Source organism: Archocentrus centrarchus, chromosome 8 (assembly GCF_007364275.1).
Source record: "Archocentrus centrarchus isolate MPI-CPG fArcCen1 chromosome 8, fArcCen1, whole genome shotgun sequence".
Taxonomy (NCBI): domain Eukaryota; kingdom Metazoa; phylum Chordata; class Actinopteri; order Cichliformes; family Cichlidae; genus Archocentrus; species Archocentrus centrarchus.
The window spans coordinates 10,474,641-10,495,654 of NC_044353.1; the positions used below are offsets into that span (position 1 = coordinate 10,474,641).

At 40.8% G+C, this 21,014-nt stretch overlaps 2 protein-coding genes and 1 long non-coding RNA gene across 3 annotated transcripts; 2 read left to right on the top strand and 1 right to left on the bottom strand.

The window, feature by feature from the left end:
* The first annotated feature begins 712 nt into the window (after positions 1-712).
* LOC115785008 (uncharacterized) lies at positions 713-6,972 on the top strand. Its single transcript, XR_004020311.1, has 3 exons — positions 713-878; positions 4,155-4,249; positions 5,862-6,972. It is a non-coding gene; the product is annotated as an uncharacterized LOC115785008 (long non-coding RNA).
* A 1,234-nt stretch (positions 6,973-8,206) lies between these two features.
* Positions 8,207-9,828, top strand: LOC115785005 (GTPase IMAP family member 9). Its single transcript, XM_030736431.1, has 2 exons — positions 8,207-8,442; positions 8,627-9,828. Exons 1-2 carry the CDS (start codon positions 8,409-8,411, stop codon positions 9,667-9,669), a joined length of 1,077 nt encoding a protein of 358 aa, XP_030592291.1. The 5' UTR covers positions 8,207-8,408; the 3' UTR covers positions 9,670-9,828.
* An 809-nt stretch (positions 9,829-10,637) lies between these two features.
* Positions 10,638-12,986, bottom strand: kdelr3 (KDEL endoplasmic reticulum protein retention receptor 3). Its single transcript, XM_030736432.1, has 5 exons — positions 12,611-12,986; positions 12,130-12,230; positions 11,685-11,843; positions 11,345-11,597; positions 10,638-10,829 (listed from the first exon to the last, which is right to left on the bottom strand). The coding sequence occupies exons 1-5, from the start codon at positions 12,699-12,701 to the stop codon at positions 10,786-10,788; spliced, it is 648 nt and encodes a 215-aa protein (XP_030592292.1). The 5' UTR covers positions 12,702-12,986; the 3' UTR covers positions 10,638-10,785.
* Between the last annotated feature and the right edge of the window lie 8,028 nt (positions 12,987-21,014).

Below are 21,014 nucleotides of genomic sequence, written 5' to 3' on the forward strand. Positions count from 1 at the left end.
TTCCAAAACAAGTTGGGATACTGTTCAAGATGTAATTAAAAACAAACTGCAATGATTTAAACCCATATTTTATTAACAATGGAGCAAAAAAAGATTATATATATATATATATATATATATATATACATATATACAATTTACTCAAATTAGAGTTAAAATTTAACACTAACACTGTACAGTGTTAATAAAACTTAACACTACAAGTCAAATAACTCTGATGAGTGTAAATATGATTCTAAGCAGAGTTAATAAGTTACTCCATTGTGGTGACAAATCAACTCTGATTCTCATGCTTTTCAACACTGCATTGAGTTACTGAAGGTTAACACTGGAGGCTCATATAACTCCTATGAGTGTTAATTTGGCACACTACTGTGTTGATTTACTCTTTTACCATGAAAAAAACAACTCAGCCAAATTCTAACACTGCTAAATACGTAGTGCTATTTTTACACTTTTGTACTGTTAAATTGCATCATCCATTATAACTCAATAATGCTTTTAAAATGTACAATTGAGTAAAATCAGGTTACCACAGAAATTCATTTAAAATCATTTTATTGAAAAAAAAAATGACGTTTTAAAGATCCACTGTCAACTTTTAGTAGTGTTAGTCATAACAACAAACAAACAAAAAAAACCATTGTGATTAAGCTACATTTCCCACAAGCCCACTGCCCCTGCGTGGTTACGCTGTGATGTTCTTCTGTTATTTTGGCGGTTATCAGTTTCCAGACCGAGTTGAGCTATGGTACTTGACTATTTTGTAGGAATTTTTGTTTTCAAACTCCTTAAACTTAACTCTAAAGTGACCGTGTTAAACCTAATGTCATGGGTACAAGTCCATGGAGCGAGCCAGTAGAGCCAGCTTCTCCTGGGTAAGCGTGTAGTTTAAGAATACTCTTATGCGACTGGGTCGGTGAACACACCAGTGATTAGCACTGGTTTTGATTTAAATGAGCTTTCTTCTTCCCCACAGAGCTTCCCTTTTTGTTGTAATGTATCCGTGGAGCTGGTTGGGGGAAGTCAGTAATTATGTTCCTAGTCTCTACTAGTACTGGGCGATTAGATTAGTTGTGGTCATAGGTTGGAGGGTCCGTGCACTTCACGGCCAATGGCCTTTTTTTTTTTTTTTTGCATTTTTGGCCACAGCAGCTTTTATCATCAGTGGAGGGAGACAGGAAATGGGGGAAAGATACGGGGGAAGACACGCAGGAAAATTGGCGACAGGGACTCGCGCAAAAAGTGCTTAAATTTTGGATGTAGTGCTTGAAATTGTAACCGCTTTTTTTTGTAAATAAAAATATAACTATCTGGTTGAATATTTAGCTTATGAAACGGAGAAATAAAATGAGTCCTAAAGTCTAAAATGAAAATTTCTCCGCGTGGGTCTGGCCTGCTCGTCTGCATGTGATCTGTCAGTCTGTTTGTGTCCACGCCCTTTCCCGAAGACAGAGAGTCGCCATTTTAATGAGTGTTCACTGGAAAACTGCAAATTCCAATTATGGATCAGACAAATATTTAATACTTTTAAGTCAAAAGTTACGCGCAAGAAAAAAAACCCATAATCCCCGCAAATAATGTCATTCCACGAGCCCAGGTATTCATTCCTTGTGAGTAAGTTCAACAGCGTAGAAGTCAGCTGCGCGCATCCACGGAGGCGCTCTCGTTCATTTGTACACCACTGCGCCGTTGCGTGGCCTGCAGCGATATGGCCTCCGATCTGGCGGATCAGTTCAAAGGCTTCATTGAATTTTCTAAAATAGGCCATCATCTTTTCACAGAAAGACTCAATGGCGATATTAGACAGGAATAAGCTGTGAGTGCGGGTTAGGGTTAGCCGAAGATAAATTCAACAAGGAAGTGGAAGTATTGTTCCAAAAAAGCTGAATAAAAAATGTAAGCCGTACGCAGTAAACCGCAGAAAACGATGATGGATTTTATTCAGAAGGTATGTACATTAATTTTGTGTTCCTGTCGTGTTGTCACCTATGCTTATATTTGTGCGCAATCTGGTGATTGGCGGCTGGCACTGTTGCCAAGTTTGCTAAAGGACGAATCGAGGGGTGGGGTGGGGTGGGGTGGGGTGTCCCCCTCGGTGCCGAAGAGAGGTCCGGGGGTGGGGTGGGGTGTCTCCCTCGGTGCCGAAGAGAGGTCCGGGCGATGCCACAGCGTAGGAAGGGCCGCAGTATTGCTGTATGTACACAAAACACGGCGACAACGGAGTTTTCATGTTTCCGGTGTTGTGCCAAAAAGTGATTTCCGATTTTTTTTTTTTTTTACTTCTTTGCTTATATCGGTAAATAGACTGTGGTGCACAGGATTTATGAAGGGCTTATACATAAAATTAAGAAATGACTTGTTTTGCAAATATATTTATGACTGCATTATTGTATCTGCATTATAATCAATCCAGTCGTTTTTGGCTACCCTTTATAGAACTATAATGTTATTTGTTGCAATTTCTGCAGCCCTCTTGGCAGATCTCTCAGGAAAAAATACATTTTTAATGTCAATGATAATTTTTACCTTCATTAATAAAGAATATATGAAAGGCACTTTGCCAAGAAGTGATTGCAGCTTCTACCTGTGACAGGAGTGTTGTTTCTCGCTCAGAATGACGTACTGTCATCCACGAAAGATGTGTTTGACACGTTTCACAGATTTTAGGCCAAAAATTAATCTACAGCAATTTAAATACAACCAAAAAAATTTTTTTTTGGCAAATACTGGAAATCACTTTTTGGCACAACACAGCGTATCTCTAAAACTCTTCAAAAGTCGCCGATGGCACCGGGAAAAGTCGCTAAATTTGATGAGTCAGTAGGGGGGTCTGAAAAGTCCAAGTGACAAAGTCACTTAGTTGGCAACACTATCTGCTGGTGTTGCCAAAAATTGCAGCTTCTACCATGTGACAGGAATGTTATTTATGACTCAAAATGAGTCCATCATTCATGAGAGATAATATTCAACATATGCTTGACAGACCATACAAGTAATTTACAACAATATCAATACCAGCAATCATTTTTTTTGGAAAATACTGGAAATCACTTTTTGGCACAAGGCCGGCTATTCAGATAATACAGTGGTATGCAAAAGTTTGGCCACCTCTGATAATTTTCATGATTTTCCTTTATAAATCATTGGTTATTCGGATCAGTGCATAAGTTCGGGCACCCATCTGCTATATGATATATTTAACTGAAATTCCTGATCCGAACAACCAATGACAGCCTCAAGTGATTGGTTCATGTAGTGTAAAGGGAGATGGTCTGTGTTACCTTAGATTCCTTGGGGGGTGTTTAGGGCTGTGTAAAAACATCTTTGTTGATTGCACCAAGAATCCCTCCGTACAAGAAAAAGTCTGCACTCTACAAGCCTTTTTCTGTGTCAGATAGTGATATATTTCAGTAATCTAAACAGCAGCTTGCTTGATCCTCCTGGCTTGAAGCTGTGCTGCAAAAGCCAATCAACTGAGATTCTCCCACAGACTGTCGTTCATGTTTAGTATGGTTCAGGTTCACTTTTATATAGAGACAGAACAAAAGGAAGAGGTCTTGGAGAAAGCCAAATAGTGGGAATTTCTGGTAAGTTTGGACTTAGCTGAAAGTTCCACAAACGTGGGAGAACACGCTGTTGTGCTGCAAACATATTTTACGATCCAAACAACACTACTGCAGCATCTGTGTGCAGCACAGAGGTAAACACAGACAGCGATTATGAGCATGACGACAAGTGCGCACTTTGCGTCCTTTTATCTGTGATATGAACTGATACAAAGCAGCAAGTTAAGCGCGAGGGCCCAACCTAATTCACAGTTGGGAAAATCGCATCGCTTTTCTCATGTAAAACACACCATGCAGTCAAATAGCGGTAGAAAACTTTACGTTGAGATGGCAGAGGCACGCCCTTCTGCTGCTTTCATCACACGTTTCCAGACCAGCTAGCTTGCGAGGCCTGAGTTGAACCCGTTTTTCGGACGAGCACCGAGTGCATTCGTGGTGGAAAAACCACTGAACGGTTCAAATACTGGCACCCGGTCGGTGGAAAAAGGGCCACAGTGATGTACTTTGGACTGTCTTTCCCATGTGTCATATACAGCTGTCTTGTAAGTTTCCTCTCACCTTCCTTTCCTCTCTGATCTCTTCCAGTGGTTCAGCTGGGCGATGTGGAGACCCTGATTGCCCTTACTGCAGTGAGGATGGTCCTGCTTTGTCTCTGTTTATGTATTCAATTAAAAGTATACGTAAGTAGATCAACACTTTCACATCCTCTGATGTGAACAGGGTAAGGGTACTTGCAGTACAAAAGATCTAATCTAAATTTCAAGTCAGGGGTGGACGACTGGATCATGAATAATTGTGACAGTAAAATCCTGTCTACCTATAAATCATCTCTGTGCAGCTTGGACAAGAGGCTGGACAGCAAAAGAGACAGAAGGAGAGGCAAGCAGGTAATTTGCAGGGGGGTTGTGACCCCCCCCCCAATAATCATATCCAGTCACTATACCCCCCCCCCCCATAAAGTCACATCATTTCAATTTACAAAAAATATCTTACATGAATAACATGTTAATTTTCTTTATTCATTATCAATTTTGAGTAAAATACTAGCATGTTTAATCATTCGGTAATGTAACCCCACACACACACACACACACACACACAAACTTGCTATCGCCCAACTCGTTTTCTCTACCAAGCAGCGGCGTTCACTGTTTGCTTGTGGAAGCAGCTGCTGGGGAGTGGGTGTAGTTCAAAAAAAATGAAAAAAGCACCAAAAAGCTGACAACCAACAATTTTTCATTGTTGGTCAACAACACCCCCTTGTAAAAAGTGGAAAAATCAAAATGAGGTAAATGTATATGTATTGTTAGCTGATGATTTAATAACTATGCCACTGTGTATCAGACACACTATGAATACTGGTTTTAGTCTGCTCTTGTTTAATTACTAATGTAATGGCGATATTTGCCAAATGATAGTGCACCAGGTAAATACATACACTTGGAAAATTGAGAAATTTAGGTGTGGCATATAATAGATTCTAAAAGTGCAAAATATTTGTTACTGTTGGAAGAAATGTGAAAAATATAACCCTTTTCTTAATTGTTGAAGGTGCAGAGTAAATACAAAAAAAGTTAAATAAATACATAGTAAAAGCATTACAATGTATTTCTAATATGGTTAACCCAAAATCTCCTGAATCCTTTTAGAAAAGTAAATGATTTAATAAATAAATAAATAGGAATAGACCCAAAGTTACGCCCTTGGGAAGAGGAGAGATTGAGATTGATGAGCTGCTTTTGGAAATGATGAGGTATGTGGGAAGGTTGCCACCTCTGGCACCCTCTGTTTATCTCTGGGCCTCCTCCGTCTGTCTGAGGAATGCAGGGGGAGGCAATACTCTTTGTCTGCCAGAGCTGTCACATGACTGCCAGACTAAAAAAAAAAAAAAAAATCTCCATTATTTGGCAAAAACACACACAAACACACAGACTTACCCCCCCCATTATTAAGGGAGGAGGAACGAGCTGTTTGCGCAAGTGAACTGCACACAGGTTCAGAGGAATCAGGTCATCCTCTGTTGTCCTTGGTCACATGTACCACACAGCAGGAGTTGATGCATGTTCTTGCAACCAGAAATATGGGACCTACATCATACAGAGTTTGTATTGGATAGCTGGCAGGTTAAAGATCGTTTCATATACAAACCAGCTGAGCTGCTTCCGGTCAGAAAATGACAGCAAAAGAGAGGAAAAGGGGTCGAGCTACTACACTTGGATAAAATAGTGTTTTTCTCAAGCTTGTTGAAAGTACATTGACTTCTTTGTGTGTTGTGTTGTTTGTGTGTTGCAGGAAAATGACCTGGCCCGTGGGAACCCAGACCCCCAAGCCAGGATCCCAGCGGGCCAAGTCCAGGCACCCCCAGACCAGGCAGCCTATGGGGACTGAGCCACCCAGCGACGCCTGGACGCCCCGGGACGTGCAGCCGGCCAGCAACCTCCCGCTGCCCTGCAACCCCCAGCCCCACCAAGATTCCCCGTTCGCCTGTACCCAGGGCCTAGATTTCCGGCGAACAGGGAAAGACCTTGTAATTGATAATGCAATGAATTAATTTTTAATAATAACAAAAATAAAATTAAAAATTTATTTTTAAAATTATAGGACAAGATTAGCAAGAGGAGCATATAGAGAATCTATAGCGCTCATCTTGCAAGAGTAAATATGTCTGGCACAACAGTGCATTCAGATCACAGTTCTGGTTGCAATATCTGCCAGACATGACAGGCTTAAAAAAAAAAAATCTTTTTAAATAGAAATCTGGCTAAGATTTCAGTTTCAAACTGAACTTGATGATGATAAAATAACATTTCTATGTGTTAGAGGTGTTTATTATGCTTTTTGTTCATTTTGAAGTTTAAAATGCTAAATTTGAAGGATTTGTAAATTATTGCATTCTGTTTTAATGCATATTTTACACAGCATCCTAAAGAGGGGTGTAGATGTGTGCCCACCTACACCCCTCTTTAGGAGGATTGCCAGTGTACAGACTTGTAACTGTGTGAATGTTTAGAGCTTGGATCTTTCCTGTCCTCTGTCCTTAGGTTTCCTCTGTGGCCTCTTTGTATCTGAGCAGCTTGCTACCTCATCTCTTTTCTGGCTCCCGTTTCATTCATGCGTCTATCCTGTTCTGAAAGATCTTCCCAGCATGCCTCATCTTTTCTTCTGTCCTTAGATTTTCAAAAAAAAACAAAAAACACTGGCATTCTGTCATGTGAACAAAGCACAATGCACTCTGAGTAAAAGCTAAAAGAGGAGTGCACATGTTTTGAATTTAAAAAATGGCATCACAGAAGTATTTGAATATTCAGAAGATGCTGGGAGGAGTGATGCATGCTACGTGAGGAGGCGAGTATGAAACGCAGAGAGAAGTTTATTGATTTATCTGTGATGCTCGCTGACTTGTTGTGTGAAAGAGTTTTAGTGTGGCACTCTTCTATCTGGAGAAAATAAAAACACTATCAAAATAACTGAATTAGAAGCATCTTCTTATTTTATGTGTTCTTCCTGCTCAAAACCTGCCTGTTATCAAAAATCCACCCTGAAGTGTACATTTTACACTGCATCCCAACTCTTTTGGAATTGGGGTTTTATTTTTTCATTTTGTTAAAGACTCATCTTAAAGTCAGTCTACACTCAATGTTCTACAATTTCAAAAGAAAAAAAGGATTTTGCATACACAGAACAAATAAAACACCTCACACAGACAAATGTACAGGCATTTGTACGCTATCCTTCTGTAATAACACACATTCACAGGTTTAGTCTCTGTGTTATTGCAAATGAGCCCTTGTGCTACTCCTACTAATTGTCTTTCAGACACTTCTGTTTGCTTGCAGTCTGCCTGATTAACTTCTTTGGCCATAACTGGGCATTGCATACACCTGTCTACATATAAGATTGTAAAACTAGGCCTGTGTGTCTTGGCAGAGCTCTGAGGAATGGTACAAGAAAATTTCTTTAGCATTTAACGGCCCAAGAAGACAGTACCCTCCATCACTCTCAAATGGAAGAAGTTTGGAACAACACCACCGGCCAAACTGGGTAATTGAGGATGAAGAGTCTTGGTCAGGCAGTTAAACAAGAATCCAATATGAATGAGAATCATTAGTGCAGTACTCTGAAAGTCGGGCCACACGGAGGCTATTCTTCACTAGAAAGTAGCTTCTAGTTTATTCTTGGACACAGTTTCCAATAGAGAGAGTGTGTGTGTGTAGGAAACCAGGCACTGAACATTACCTCATTAATACCACTCCTGAAATCAGTGGTGACAGCACCGTGCTGATGCTTTTATGTAACAGGGACTGGATGCTGGTCATTAGTCCTTATCACCAGACTGAAGTGCTCATAACGATTTATAAATTTAAAAAAATGTGTGTTTTATTTGTTTTATTACTTTAAAATAATATTATTGTTAGTGAAGTTGACCCGGGAGTATTTATCATTGTGATGGTTCACTGCCCTCTAGTGGTCAAAGTTCGGAACATCCAACAACGTTAAACCAATATGAAAGGATCGAATTATTCTTTCTCGCTATTGTTGACCGGTGTGTTATTATGAAGTTGTGTTAATGACACTTTTCTGCGATCAGTTTTCACTGCGTGCTAATACGTTTCCTTAGTCCTTAGTCTTCCTTTGTCTGCGGGTTTGTTTACACTGTGCGTCAGTGTGGCGGTGTGCAGCGCTCCTCTGCAGCTGCGCTGAGGCACTGCGGTCAGGAAGAAAACAGATGATCTAGAAGCAAGAGGGGATCGTAGACACATCCGAGCACAGGCAGTCTCTCCGCTATTTTTCAGTATTTTTCGAAACTACTAAAGGCTTCACCACAGTTTCCCCGTTAGGATGTCGTCATCTGAAAGTGCTGCGTCACATGAAGGTATGCCCATTACACTTATTACATTTCCTCAGGGCAGGATTCTGAGTGCTATAATTCAACAGCCAAATCACTTATTCTTGAAATGTGCCCATATAATTTAATATTATATATGTTGCCTGCAAATGCACGTATAATAATAATGTAAAAGGTGATAATAATACACATATGACTGTATGTTTGGCAGTCAGTGAAGCATCAGCCCCCACATCAGAGCCTGTACCTCTGAGGATTATTCTGCTGGGCAGGACTGGGACAGGCAGAAGCTCCTCGGGCAACACCATCCTGGGCAGGTCTGCGTTCCTGGTTGAAGTGTCCCCCTGTTCTGTGACCTCAAGGTGCAAGAGACAGAGTGGGACAGTAGGTGGGCGGAGTGTCTCTGTCATCGACACTCCTGGGCTCTTCCACACACACCTGTCCTCTCAAGAGGTTATGTCAGAGGTGGGAGAGTGTGTTGGTTTGTCCTCTCCGGGACCCCACGTCTTCTTGGTGACTCTACAGCCTGGTAGGTTCACCCATGAGGAGAGAGAGGCCTTTGAGTGGATAAAGGCTCGGTTTGGGCCTGAAATGACCAGGTTCACCATGGTGCTGTTCACCTGCGGAGACCAGCTGAAGGGGAAACGCATTGAGGACTTTCTAGAGGAGAGCCGGGAGCTGTCAGAGTTTGTCGGCGGCTGCCATGGAGGGTATCACGTCTTCGATAACAATGGTCAGGGCAAGCCAAGTGAATGCTCACAAGTGGAGCAACTTTTGCAGAAGGTAGACCAAATCGTGGCTAAGAATGGAGGCGGTTGCTATAGCAATGAGATGTTGAAGGAGGCTGAAAGTGCCATAAGGGAGGCACATGAGAGGATTCTGGATGATGCAGGGCACACTGTGGAGTCCCTTCAGAAGGAGGCTGAAGTCAAGGACGGCCAGTCACCAGGTTTGGAGAAGAGACGGGAAGAAGAAGAGAGGACGAGGGAGGAAGAGGAGGCCAGAAAGAGGGCAGAGAGGCTTTTCTGGTGCGAGCTGGTGACTGCTCTGGGCAAGGGTGCAGCAGAGGGCGCAGGGATCATGGGAAAGGACAAAGGGAAAGGGAAAGCTCTGAAGAAGGCGAAGGTGGTGGAGAAAGCGGCAGCTCTGGCAGCGTCTCCGCTCTCCATTAGTTCAGCTGCGAAAGCAGTGGGAGGAGCTGTGAGAGAAGGAAGTAAGGTGTTATACAAACACAGAAAAACATTACTGCGCTGAAGGGTGAATTAACTGGGACAGGACACAGTGAAGCCCGTGTGGTGTTTATGACACTCAGAGGTTATGATGTGTGAAAGGACAACTCATTCAGCTGTGATTGTGTTTCCATCATCTAACCCCACATGGCACCATGCACTCCCACTTTCATACCATACTTAAGAATGCATGGCATAATAAACTCACAAAAAATGGGTCCAGCTCATCTTATTATAACGTCGCACATTTGTATTTGTCAAAAACAGGTTAGTTCTTTACACAAATGAACACATTAAAATACAATTTTCCCATTTTTTTCTAACCCCTGACACAATGACGCGATTTGGTTAAGGTAACGACACAGGAAGATATATAAAAAAAAAAAAAAAAAAAAACCCACAAAACTGTTTAAAACAATGCAGCAGTTACCTTTCCCCATCTTTGGCTTCATATAACATGACAACATATTTTAGCCCTTTTTTCTCCTCTGAAGAAATGCACAAACATACAAAAGACGAAGAAGAAATACATCAAAGTGACACACTCGACCGTGAGGAAAGTTTTCATATAACACAGTGACCTATTCAGGGAGTGTCTAACAGCACAGAGTGAAGGAGGACGAATTTACAAACGCTACCGTATTTTTTAAAGACTTTGTGAAATGTTGGTGATCGTGTAAAAGTGAAGGACTACACACAGTCTACCTGAGCGCTGTTCAAAAATGCAGCTACATTTTTGTGCTCACAATACTCTGACTGTTAATGGTGTCAACTTAAGCATCTCCAGAGTCACAGTCACTCTCAGCTTCCAAAAAAGACAAGCGTGCATGAATACTATCTCCGTAGTGTCGCCCACTCGCCTGGATTTAAGCTCCTCGTGCACATCGGGGACACATTTCCAGTATCCCCGATGTCCATTTTATGGACCAATAAAAATTTTTTTTTAAAAAACTAAACATGTACATGCTTACAGACTTACACCCAAAGTACCAATCAGAAAAAAAATCTATTTAATTTGGTTTAAACTATAATCACAGACCATTAGTTTCATCATTAGGTACAAATACAGCTGAAGGGTCTATGCTCAGGTGCCGAGACGTGGCAGGCACAGAAGGGTGGAGGTACAGCGCAGGCGTCTGTTTTAAACCGGCATCGGCAGGGTCATCTTTCCTCTTCCCCGAAGCACTGAAGGCAGACAGACAAGAGAGAGAAAGTGAGAACAAAGTGGGCAGGAGGGACTGAATTCACCCCCCCGACTCCTTTGGTTAGCAAACGCTTTTCAGAGCAGCCTAGCCAGACTCGTCTTTGCTGTAGCAGCTGACATACTTATACTCCTCAACAGGAACAACAATCAGAAGCTTTCTTTCAATCATGGCGCATGATTTCATCTACTGTCATCAGAAAAAGAAAGTGCAATTTCTGCTGAAATCAGGGGTGTGAGTGTCCAAAGCTGTTGCAGCTCACTTGTAACTTTAAGCAAAAAAGTAAATTATACAGAGCATCATATCATATTCATCTAGATGGCATGATTGTGGGAAAAGAAGAAAAAATTACCGGTTAGCTGCAGCTGGACAGGGGATAGCAATAAACATAACAGAAACATGATGATTATTCAAACTTAATTGTGGCGTGGCGTCCTGCCAGTGTAAATGGATCACACCTAGTCTCAGCCGGTATCGCTCATAACAGTTTTTGCTCACCTTTTGTGACATAAAGGTAGAAGAAATCGCAGTAGAAGATAGTCTGCACAACGCCGGACACCACTGCAATCTGGTCGAAGAAGCCCTCTGTGTGATAGCGCCACACCCAGTTGGCGATGTAGAGGGCTCTGTAGAGGCCGAGGAAGAACAGGTAGTGGGTGGTGATGGACTCTGCCTCGCCGGTCTTGGTGATCATGAAGAGCTGGGGCATTATGGCCACCGCCTCCAGAAAAATAGAGAAGGTCCACAGGATCTGGGTGAAATCAGAGGCAAGGAGAGGCATGTTATAGCTGAGCAATCGCTACATTTTGGCTCAAATCTTACAGGAAAGCTAGTTTACCTCCAGCGGGGTGAAAGAGTAGTGCTCCAGGAAGGACAGCCCGATGACTGGAATCAACAGGAACTCCACACGGAAAGTGTCGTTCTCTGAGTCGTATGTGTTCCTGAAGCGCATGTAGATCAAATACACGGTGGCATAGGACAGAGCCAGGAACACCACCTGAGAGCGGAGTCAAATACTGATTAAAGGTCAATGAACTTCTTTAAAGATACCATGAAACACTATGAGAAAATAGGTCAGTGATGCTTTTGCTCATCTTGCTTGCGGGTGGATGCCTGCTTTGCATTCATTATACGCTACGTGTGTGTTTGTCTTTGTGTGTGCACAGTAGGCATGGTTTGTCCACTAAATGAGTCATTCTAACTCGGCTTTGAGTTTACGGCAGTCATTCAGGTTAAGGGTAATCTCCCAGGGAAATGTGTGTGTATGTGAACTACAGACTTACCTTCATGACCGTGTTGTAAGCAGAAATGTAGACTGTGAATAGGTCAAGATACCTGGTGGTGAAGACCAACGCAAACAGCACCTGAGACTTCCCAGAGATGCCTACAAGCAAAGTAAAATGAGAGAAATCATAAGTGAGAAGAAGAAAAAGAGAAGTTATGAGTTTCCTTTTTTTTCCTGCAACTCATCTGTGCATCTCTCTTACTTTAAAGCAAGTTATATGATTGGTGGAGCAGGCTGCACGTAGCTTTGTTATCATTGCCACGTAGCTTCCACTACTGCAGAATACTCGCCACTATGTAAATACCCTCTTTAATGTATTTAGCAGATAAAAGAAGTTTCAGTCTGAGTAACTGATGTTTCTATACTGCACAGAGACATGCATACACCTTTAGTGATGCTGAAAACTCACAAGAGCCCAGTTTAAGAGCTTTAATAGGAGCGCAAAGCAGCCAAACTGTGTTATAAGTGTCATAAATTACCAGCACATGATTTGGACCTCCATATCTTTATTAGCAGGATGATGATAGCCACCAGATGTGACACGTCACCGGCCAGACGGAAGATATTCATGCTGTTTATGCTCCGCTGCAGCAATAAAAACTTAATGCAACTCCTCACAGGCCTTCCACGTCGTCAGGAGACACTCCACACTTGTTCACCCATAAAACGCAAACGCAGACTGCGATCAGCTGACAGAGAAGCGGCAGAGTTGCGCGGTTACAGTCCGACAGCTTGTTATCTGTACGCGTCCCGCAGACCGGAGACAAACTCCGCGGATTCCGCTTGCAGATCCGTGTGTGCGCCGCGGTCCTACAGGAAACTTGTTTCCGAGGAGGTGACGTGGCTGACAGCTCGCTAATGTCCGTCAAGGTAGCCTCAATTAATCCTGGATACGTAAATATATCCTTTTCCTGTTTGGGATTTTCAAAGTAAATCCCTGTGCTGGCTAAGGCGCTCTTTCTTGGAGAGTTTAGCACAATGACTGTAGAAAACACTGTTTAGTAAAGTCATTGGTTTTGCCTTTTCAATAATAGGCTCGACAAAATGACTTCTGTTGGGCCATTCGTTCTTTTTAAATACGTGAATGTTTTTATTTTGAAGGTACTTCCCGGTACTGACTGACTTTGTATGACGAACTTGATGGAAAACATCCTACAAGCATTGCACGGATTTCACAGCAGATGGCGACAAGTTATCTGTTTATCTAAAGTTGCAACAAAAAGTTAAAAAATTTGCGTCTGGTTGATTATTTCTATGCTGTAGCAATGCTTCTGGGCAATAATCCCAAAACGTTGGAAAGCCTGTTTATTTCCCCTTAAATTGTGCCACAAGGAAAATGCATTTGTGAGATGAGTTGCAGAGTTCAGCATGTGGGTTGCACCCATGAAAAACGTGCCAAGCCTTATCTACCTACCTATCTATCTATCTATCTATCTATCTATCTATCTATCTATCTATCTATCTATCTATCTATCTATCTATCTATCTATCTATCTATCTATCTATCTATCTATCTATCTATCTATCTATCTATCTATCCAGTACTTTGTTTAGTTATTGGACATGTGTCCTCTAAAGCAGACTCAGCCTAGCATAGACTCCAGCGGCTTTGTGAAGGAGGGCAAGAATTTTGGACTTTTAACTGTATTTTCTTAAATTATCTTTTCTTATCAGAAAAGACCTCCCTCGCATTCAGAATTTTTACTGTAATTTTCATTTACTGCAACATCACTCCTTTTTCTTCTGTCTACATTGGTAGAAAGGGGAGTTGCTGTGGTCTGGCCCACTTCAGATCAAACTGGGCTGCATGCTGTAAAATGTGTTTGAAATCCCTGCTCTAAAGCGTAGGTGGGCAATTCAGTTTTCCAAATGAGGAACTGGGATTGTTGTGGAGGGCTGCACCAACAAACTGAACTCAGTTCTGCTCAGTATTAATTTGTCTCTTTATAAAGTGCTACTAAGTGTAGATGTTACATTTTGGGCCTAATTGTGGCCCCCTGGGAAAATTAAGTACCCACTCCTGCACTAAAAGATAATTCAATTTTGCTAATGGTGATATTTAAAATGGTTTTCCCTTTTAATTTGAATGCATTTCCTGGTTGTCTGTAAAATGTGTTTTGCAAGTAAATTGCATTACCTTGCTTGCTCTCTTTTATTAACTTTACCAGAAGGTCTATAATAATAAATCATGCACTGTACCCACCTTAAAGTTAAAGTAAAAATACATGCTTAACTGGATGAATTAAATACAGTGAAGTAATCAGACCCAGAGACACACAGACTACTAAGGTTATTATAGTGAAATCTAAATTAAAACAATTGTAAAAATGTGAAAAATACATTTTAGTCAACTGAAAAAGAGTAAAATGAAAACTAGACCTTAGAAAAAATATACTCAAACTAAGTAAATGAAACAAAAACTATAAAATCAAATTCATCAACACAACTAGCCTGAGGAGGCTTCAGTGCAGTTTTGTGAGATTTGGTTGTCTGTGATAGTCTATTTCCTGCCTGATTAAATGTGTTTATGTATTTGCATTTTGTATTGTAATATTGGACTGTTATGAACTTCTTACAATGTGATAAATACAATCATGTGAAAAATAAAGTTTCACAGGAGGTTCACAGCAATAACTTGATGTAATTGTTTTTTTGTGTGACTTTAACTTCTGGATCTTTCACTTCATTGTGGAGAAATTTTAGCCCACTCCTCTTCACAGTGTTGCTTCAGTTCATTTACAGTTCCGGTCAAAAGTTTGGACACAGACCTGTGGAGTCTGAGATGCTGTTTTGCAGTTTCTCTGATCATTCCACATTCACCTGGGAGTGCATTTGCTGGGATCTCCACTCCTGGAAAGATTGTTCCATTGTGTTAATGCACACCTGAACACTCCACATTAGCAGATAGAGGTGCTCACACCTACTGATGATCAGTTAATCAAGTGGATTTGATTAGCAGCACCTGGTTGCAACTTACCCTCTTTATTCCTATGGAAGCAGTAAAGGTGGACTCAGTTTTTCACAAGACTGGATGGATGGATTTAAAACAATAAAAAAAATGAGTGAGCAAATGCACCCTAGGAAGAAAAAACAGCACTGATTCACACTTTTGCCTTCATTGCCTACGTGTCACAGTAGGCAGTGAATCATTGGAAAACATGAAAAAGGTATTTTTTTTTTTTTGTCTTCTTGAGTTGTGTATTATGCATTCCTTATTGTGTTTTTCTCAAGAAATTCAGATTCAAAAGAAACAAGATAATGTGTCATAACTAAATGTCAACTCAGACTGGCACACAATGGAATATAAAACAAAAAAAATTATTAACTTATGCTCAGAGCATTTCAGGGCTGTTTCAGCTGGCTGTGTTTGAGAGCTTATTTAATGTAGCAGAGGGGCTTGTTGGGACGTATATGGGTACCTACAGCTGAGAAGCTAGAAAAGAGGAGGCAAGTTTGAGGCCATGTGCTGTCTTCATCTCTTCTCTGTGAGCTTATCTCTACCAACGGTGTTCATTGATTGCAAATGGGGGGTCTGTCTGCTTCAGAGCTGCGTATGTTTCATGAAGATGAGTGTGCAGTCGGCAGCTTTTATGCTCGGCTTTAGGCAATCCACCAAGTAGTGGTATTCTTATTTTTGTACTATTTTTTTCTTTGGCTGAACAACAGGATTAGATTGGAAAATCAAACCCTGACCATAGTTCCCACTGACCTGAAGCATTTCACTCATACTCATCAGTGTTTTATAATACCCTCCACCCTCTGTGTATTCGCTGCTTTCTGACACTTCCTCACCCTGGCCCCCTTTCCTCCTAATTCTGCTACCTGAACCACTGATACTCCATTTCTCACCATTTAGTGTCTTTGATCCCACAAAATCCTACTGTCTCCACCTCCTCATTTGTCCTCCCTCTGACAGTATCCTACAAATTGAATTCTGGCCTCACATACATCATGCTACCCAACATCCTACTCTCATTTTCTGCAGTATAGGGCACCTCAGATTATTCAGGAAACACTTTCAGCCCACTTAAGAGTACATCTGTGGTGGTGCAGAGAAATGAGGGGGTGCCACACACCAACAAAAAGTACATTGCTTCTTCATATGCCCCTGAAGCATCCAGCCTGCTCACTTTTTCTATTATTCTCAAGCAGAGGTGCTCGCCTTACTCAGATTCTGAAACATGAGACAGTGAAAGTGCTAAATGAGTGAAAAGAGGGAGTTCAAAAGAAGAAACAGAAGGTGTATGCTTTTTAGTCCACAACGGGGGATTCATCTCTGGCAAACGTGGATGAATGTTCATCAGCAGAATGAGAGAAGCAAATGTACCGCAGAGGACATTCCCTGGACAGAGCTGACCCATACTTCCATAACAAGTGTGTGCTGAGCAAAAGGTTATGGGAACTAATCTGACACCCAGGCCTGATTAATAGCTATTTATACATACACACAGCCCAGTCTGCCCCAGAGAGTCTGTCTGCCTCGTCATCTTCTACTGGACAGGGTGAATGTTGGATCAACCTGTCTGCAGCCCTCCGTCTCCTCTCTTTCTTTCTCTCCCCACACATTACTCTTTTGAGCCACTGCTATAGAACTAATATTTTATGACAGAAGCTCCTCTCAGTTAGAAGAACTGACACCAACAGTGGGTTAGGGCTATTATTATCTTTAGAAGTTAAAAATGAATTGTTCTATCATTTTTGGCAGTCCGCTAGAGGTTTTATTTTAAAGTTCAAGAAAGAAAGAAAGATATTCACAGCAGTGTATGTCTATCTTATAAGGGTTAGAGCAAATCAATGGTTTAAACTAGAGTTGTCAAACATGCAACCAGGGGACCAGAACCAGACGGCCAAAGGTTGCAGTCTTGCTCAATGGACAGCTTTGCAGGTGTAAAAAAATGCAGAGAAGTCTTTAATGTCTTAAGTTTGCTACAGAGGCAGATATTCTTCTTATTTCCCAAGGTTTTTCAAAGTTTTTCTTTGGACATTGGCTGCTTTTTCACTCTATGAGTCCAGTCACTGTACACGACAATTTTCAAATTAAGGGTTTTTTTGTTTGCTAAATCATAAATGGCATCTAACTCAAGGAGTGAACCAGTGTTGTATCTACACATGACAGACAATTCAGCAAAGAACCTGTTCTAAATTGCAGGCACTTTGTTACTTTGCCTGTCACAAAAACACATTTGTTTCCTTTTCTTTAGTTGAATCTATGAAAAAATGGAAATACCAGAGTTTGACAGACATAAAATAGTTTTCCTGAACCAACAAGGTGATTCCCAAAGACCTATTAGCTATAAACCTGTGTGTCATGAATCAAAATTTTTAATTTTTAGTTCAAATTGTTGTGAATATGTACAGAGGAGGTCAGGAGAGAGGTACAACAGAGTGCCTACAGCCATCCGTAAAAGCCATTTTTTATAGTTCTGTTATAGTTTGGAGCTGCATTTCAGCCAGTGCTGTTTGATATCTTGTGAAAATTGATGTAATGTATAAAATTATGACCAGATTTTGATCTACCATCCAAAACCATCTGGAAAAAGATGATTCCAAACACACTGTGCTAAAGAATAAAGGTGTCATGCCAAATATTGACTTTTAAGTTTGTTAGATTTGCACAAACTCTGTTTTTGCCTGATATGCTGTATTTCCATGTATGTTTGCACGTTTCAATAAATCACTGCATCTGTTTAACAAAATATGACGAAATGAGTTGTGGCTCAAGACTTTTTTTGCACAGTACCGTAAATGGAAAGTTAAAAAATATTTCTAGATCTGAGCAAATTGTTTGAATCCTAAAAAGTATTATAAATAGCTGTTTAGTTCCAAAACTGTAGCACATCTATAGAGCCAATAGATCTGTAAAGCACCTGGAATAAGACAGAAGAGGTTTTCATACCTCTCATAACCCTTTAAAGACCAGTATGTTCATTCTGAATATCAGTGTGTGTCTGTTACTTAAGTTAAGTTTCTTGCTGTTCTTTCCTGGTGTTGTGTAGCAAAAATCCTTTAGTGAAGCTTTAGTAAACTTTGTCTTTATGTATGTTGGACTTTTTTTTTCTTTTTCCTTTTTTTTTTTTCTAATCCAAACTTACACATACAGTAGGCTTTACTTGCTCTGATTGGCCCTTGAAAGGATCACTTTCTTCTCAGTGTAATTGTTAGCCTCAGAAAGCCTCACTCCTCTCAGTTTCAGTTTAACTCCCCGTCGCTGCTCCTTATAGCAACATGTCTCCATCCTCCCCTTCGTTTCTCATCTGAGCAAACACCCACATTGTTATTCACAGGAGGAGATTTTGAAAGGAAGCACCCCTCCACTCCACTCCCGCTCTATAATTTATATAGAAGAGGAGGAGAGTGAAAGATGGAGGAGTTGAAGGGGAGCTGAGGGTGAAGGGGAAGGAGAAGGTTTCCATAGAAACAGCTTTGCTCAATTTAATGTCCTGTGTAGTTATGTGGATTCTGGATGAAGGAAGCTAAATGATCAATGTCTCCAGAGATGTTTTTTATTGTGTTATTCATCTACAAAATGACTGAAAACTTTGTTGAAACTGTTGAGGTGAGTGTGAGGTCTGCTGCTTCCCTCAAACAGAAAGTACACTGATTTCTGATAATTACATGAAAAGAATGCATACATGTTATTATCAGAGCCAGAGGTGTTTATCAAACACGATAAAGCTGCACAGACAAATGACTGGAGAATTTCATGAAATCTGAAGCGAGCAGAGTTGGAGGATACATCGACTCCCACTGTGGACACTTTTAAAGTATGGTGTTTCCATTTTGGGTAACTTCACTCTGCAGTGTTTCAGAAGGAAATGAGCGCTGTTTACTCTTCTATATTTATTCATGAAGGTGAGCAGAGGCTCTGCAGTGTTGCTGGCTTTACAGGTTTAGTCACAACCAAAAATATCCAAAAGCATAACTGTCTGTAATTTAATGACACTCTGTGTATTAATATGGACAGTGTATTAATAAAAATGAATACACTGTGAATATTAAGACTTTCAACTCAACAGCAAAAATGTCAACCATATTATCATGCTAGAGAAAAGGAAGAATCCAATTTTGTGCACACATTTATGGTGTCCAGACAGCAAATCAGAATGACTGTAATAAATCATGATTCACTGTCTAGAAATCATGAACGTCTGAAGAAAATTAGGAGCCACTCTGCTGAGTGCAACTAAGCATTTAACAGAGAAGTGTGTGTGTGTGTGTGTGTGTGTGGGGGGCGGGGGGGGGGGGGGGGGGGGGGTGACTGCTTGTTATGAAAACTTTTCTAATATTTTAGAAAAGCAAGTCAGATTTTTTTTTAACATGTTTGAACAAACGTGAATGGAAATCTGTAAAATAGTCTGGACTGAAGGGCCATCAAAGTGACCACTCTGTTCATTAAACATTACACACACTTTAAGTTTAAACCACCCAACACTGTAATATGTACAACATTCGAATAGCCCATCAATTATAGACTGTATCATTCATATTCATAAGATGGCTATAGTTTTGATTAAACACATCAGTGCTCATTGTAGGTGGATGGAATAATGTCCGCTGGTACAGCTGTCGGTGCATCTGACAGTGAAACTCTTGGGTTGCTTTTGCAGTATTTTTGGCTCATTATCTGTGCGCACTGTGAAACTCTGTCTGGTCAGCTCTGCAGCATTTCTCTGAAGCTGAGCAGAGAGTACAGCCCTGTTCAATTCACAATTCATCCTGCTGCTTCTATCAGTAGTCACACCATCAATAAACACCAGTGGCCTGGTTCCACTGGCAGCCATACATGCCCATGCCTAACACTATAAGATCATGAGCCGTTCCTCTTCTTCTCCAGACTTTTCATCGTGGTTTCATCTCTCCAGAGAATTTTTCAGAGCTGTGCAGGCTCATTGAGATGTTTTCTGGCCTTCTTGTTGTCGAGGGTAACCAGCAGTCTGCACCTTGTTGTAAAGCCTCCATATTTCCATTCATGAAGGTGTTTCTTGATTTGTAGACTTTGGCAATGATATGCTCACCTCCTGATTTGATCTTCTTTGTTTTTTCAGGCTTTTTGGTGTTGCTGAGCTGGTCAGTGTAGTCCTTTTTTAAGAAGGCCGATTTGGCCACTCATAAAGTTTTTGCTGTCTCTCTCTGAGAGGTTTATTTTGGTTTTTCAGCCTAATAATGGGCTCCTTCACTTGCACTGACATCTCTTTTGGCCTCATATTTAAAATAGCTGTGAAAAGCTATAAAATACAAATTCAACACTTGGTATCGACTGCAGATATTTTATCTACTTAAATTGTCATTGAAAAATGAGGAAACAGGCCACAACTGGGCGTGAAACTGCATGTCAGACATTTGTTGAATTATTTTTGAGCCTATGAAAATGAGGCAGTGTGTATAAAAATGTCTGCATTTCAATCACATCTGGACTGTTTGATCTAAAATCCACTGTGCAAAGGTAAATAATGTGTCACTTTTCATAACTGCATCCACTCACTGATTATTGTCTCTAATAAACAACAGTCCAAACATGAATGCACATGCACCATATTGTATAGGCTCGGTGATTCTGCATCATTAATTTAAGAACAGGAATATCAAACTAAACATCGACAATTTAATCCTCAAAATCTTTGTTTCCACACATATATCCACTTTATTGCAGTGTGTGTGTGTATTTTTATTACAATTTTGATTTTGAAATGAAACATTTTCACAACAATTCTTCAAACGAATCACACATTCTGCTCCGTTTCAGATCACACAACACTATGAAGTCAGAGGGTGACAAAGGTACAACCGTCCCTGTTTGCACTCAATCTGGAATGACCACAGCATGTCAGAGGATGCCTGCTGCAGTATCACCGTGTTTCAAGTTAAACTAAATGCACAGCTCGA

Bases quoted from the DNA above. Each gene is read 5' to 3' on its own strand.
- LOC115785005 (XM_030736431.1), top strand. From the start codon at position 8,409: ATGTCGTCATCTGAAAGTGCTGCGTCACATGAAG. The intron at 8,443-8,626 runs GTATGCCCATTA...TATGTTTGGCAG, and splicing joins AAGTGCTGCGTCACATGAAG to TCAGTGAAGCATCAGCCCCC.
- kdelr3 (XM_030736432.1), bottom strand. From the start codon at position 12,701: ATGAATATCTTCCGTCTGGCCGGTGACGTGTCACATCTGGTGGCTATC. The intron at 12,231-12,610 runs GTAATTTATGAC...CTTTGCTTGTAG, and splicing joins GAGGTCCAAATCATGTGCTG to GCATCTCTGGGAAGTCTCAG. The intron at 10,830-11,344 runs GTGAGCAAAAAC...GTCTGCCTTCAG, and splicing joins CTACCTTTATGTCACAAAAG to TGCTTCGGGGAAGAGGAAAG.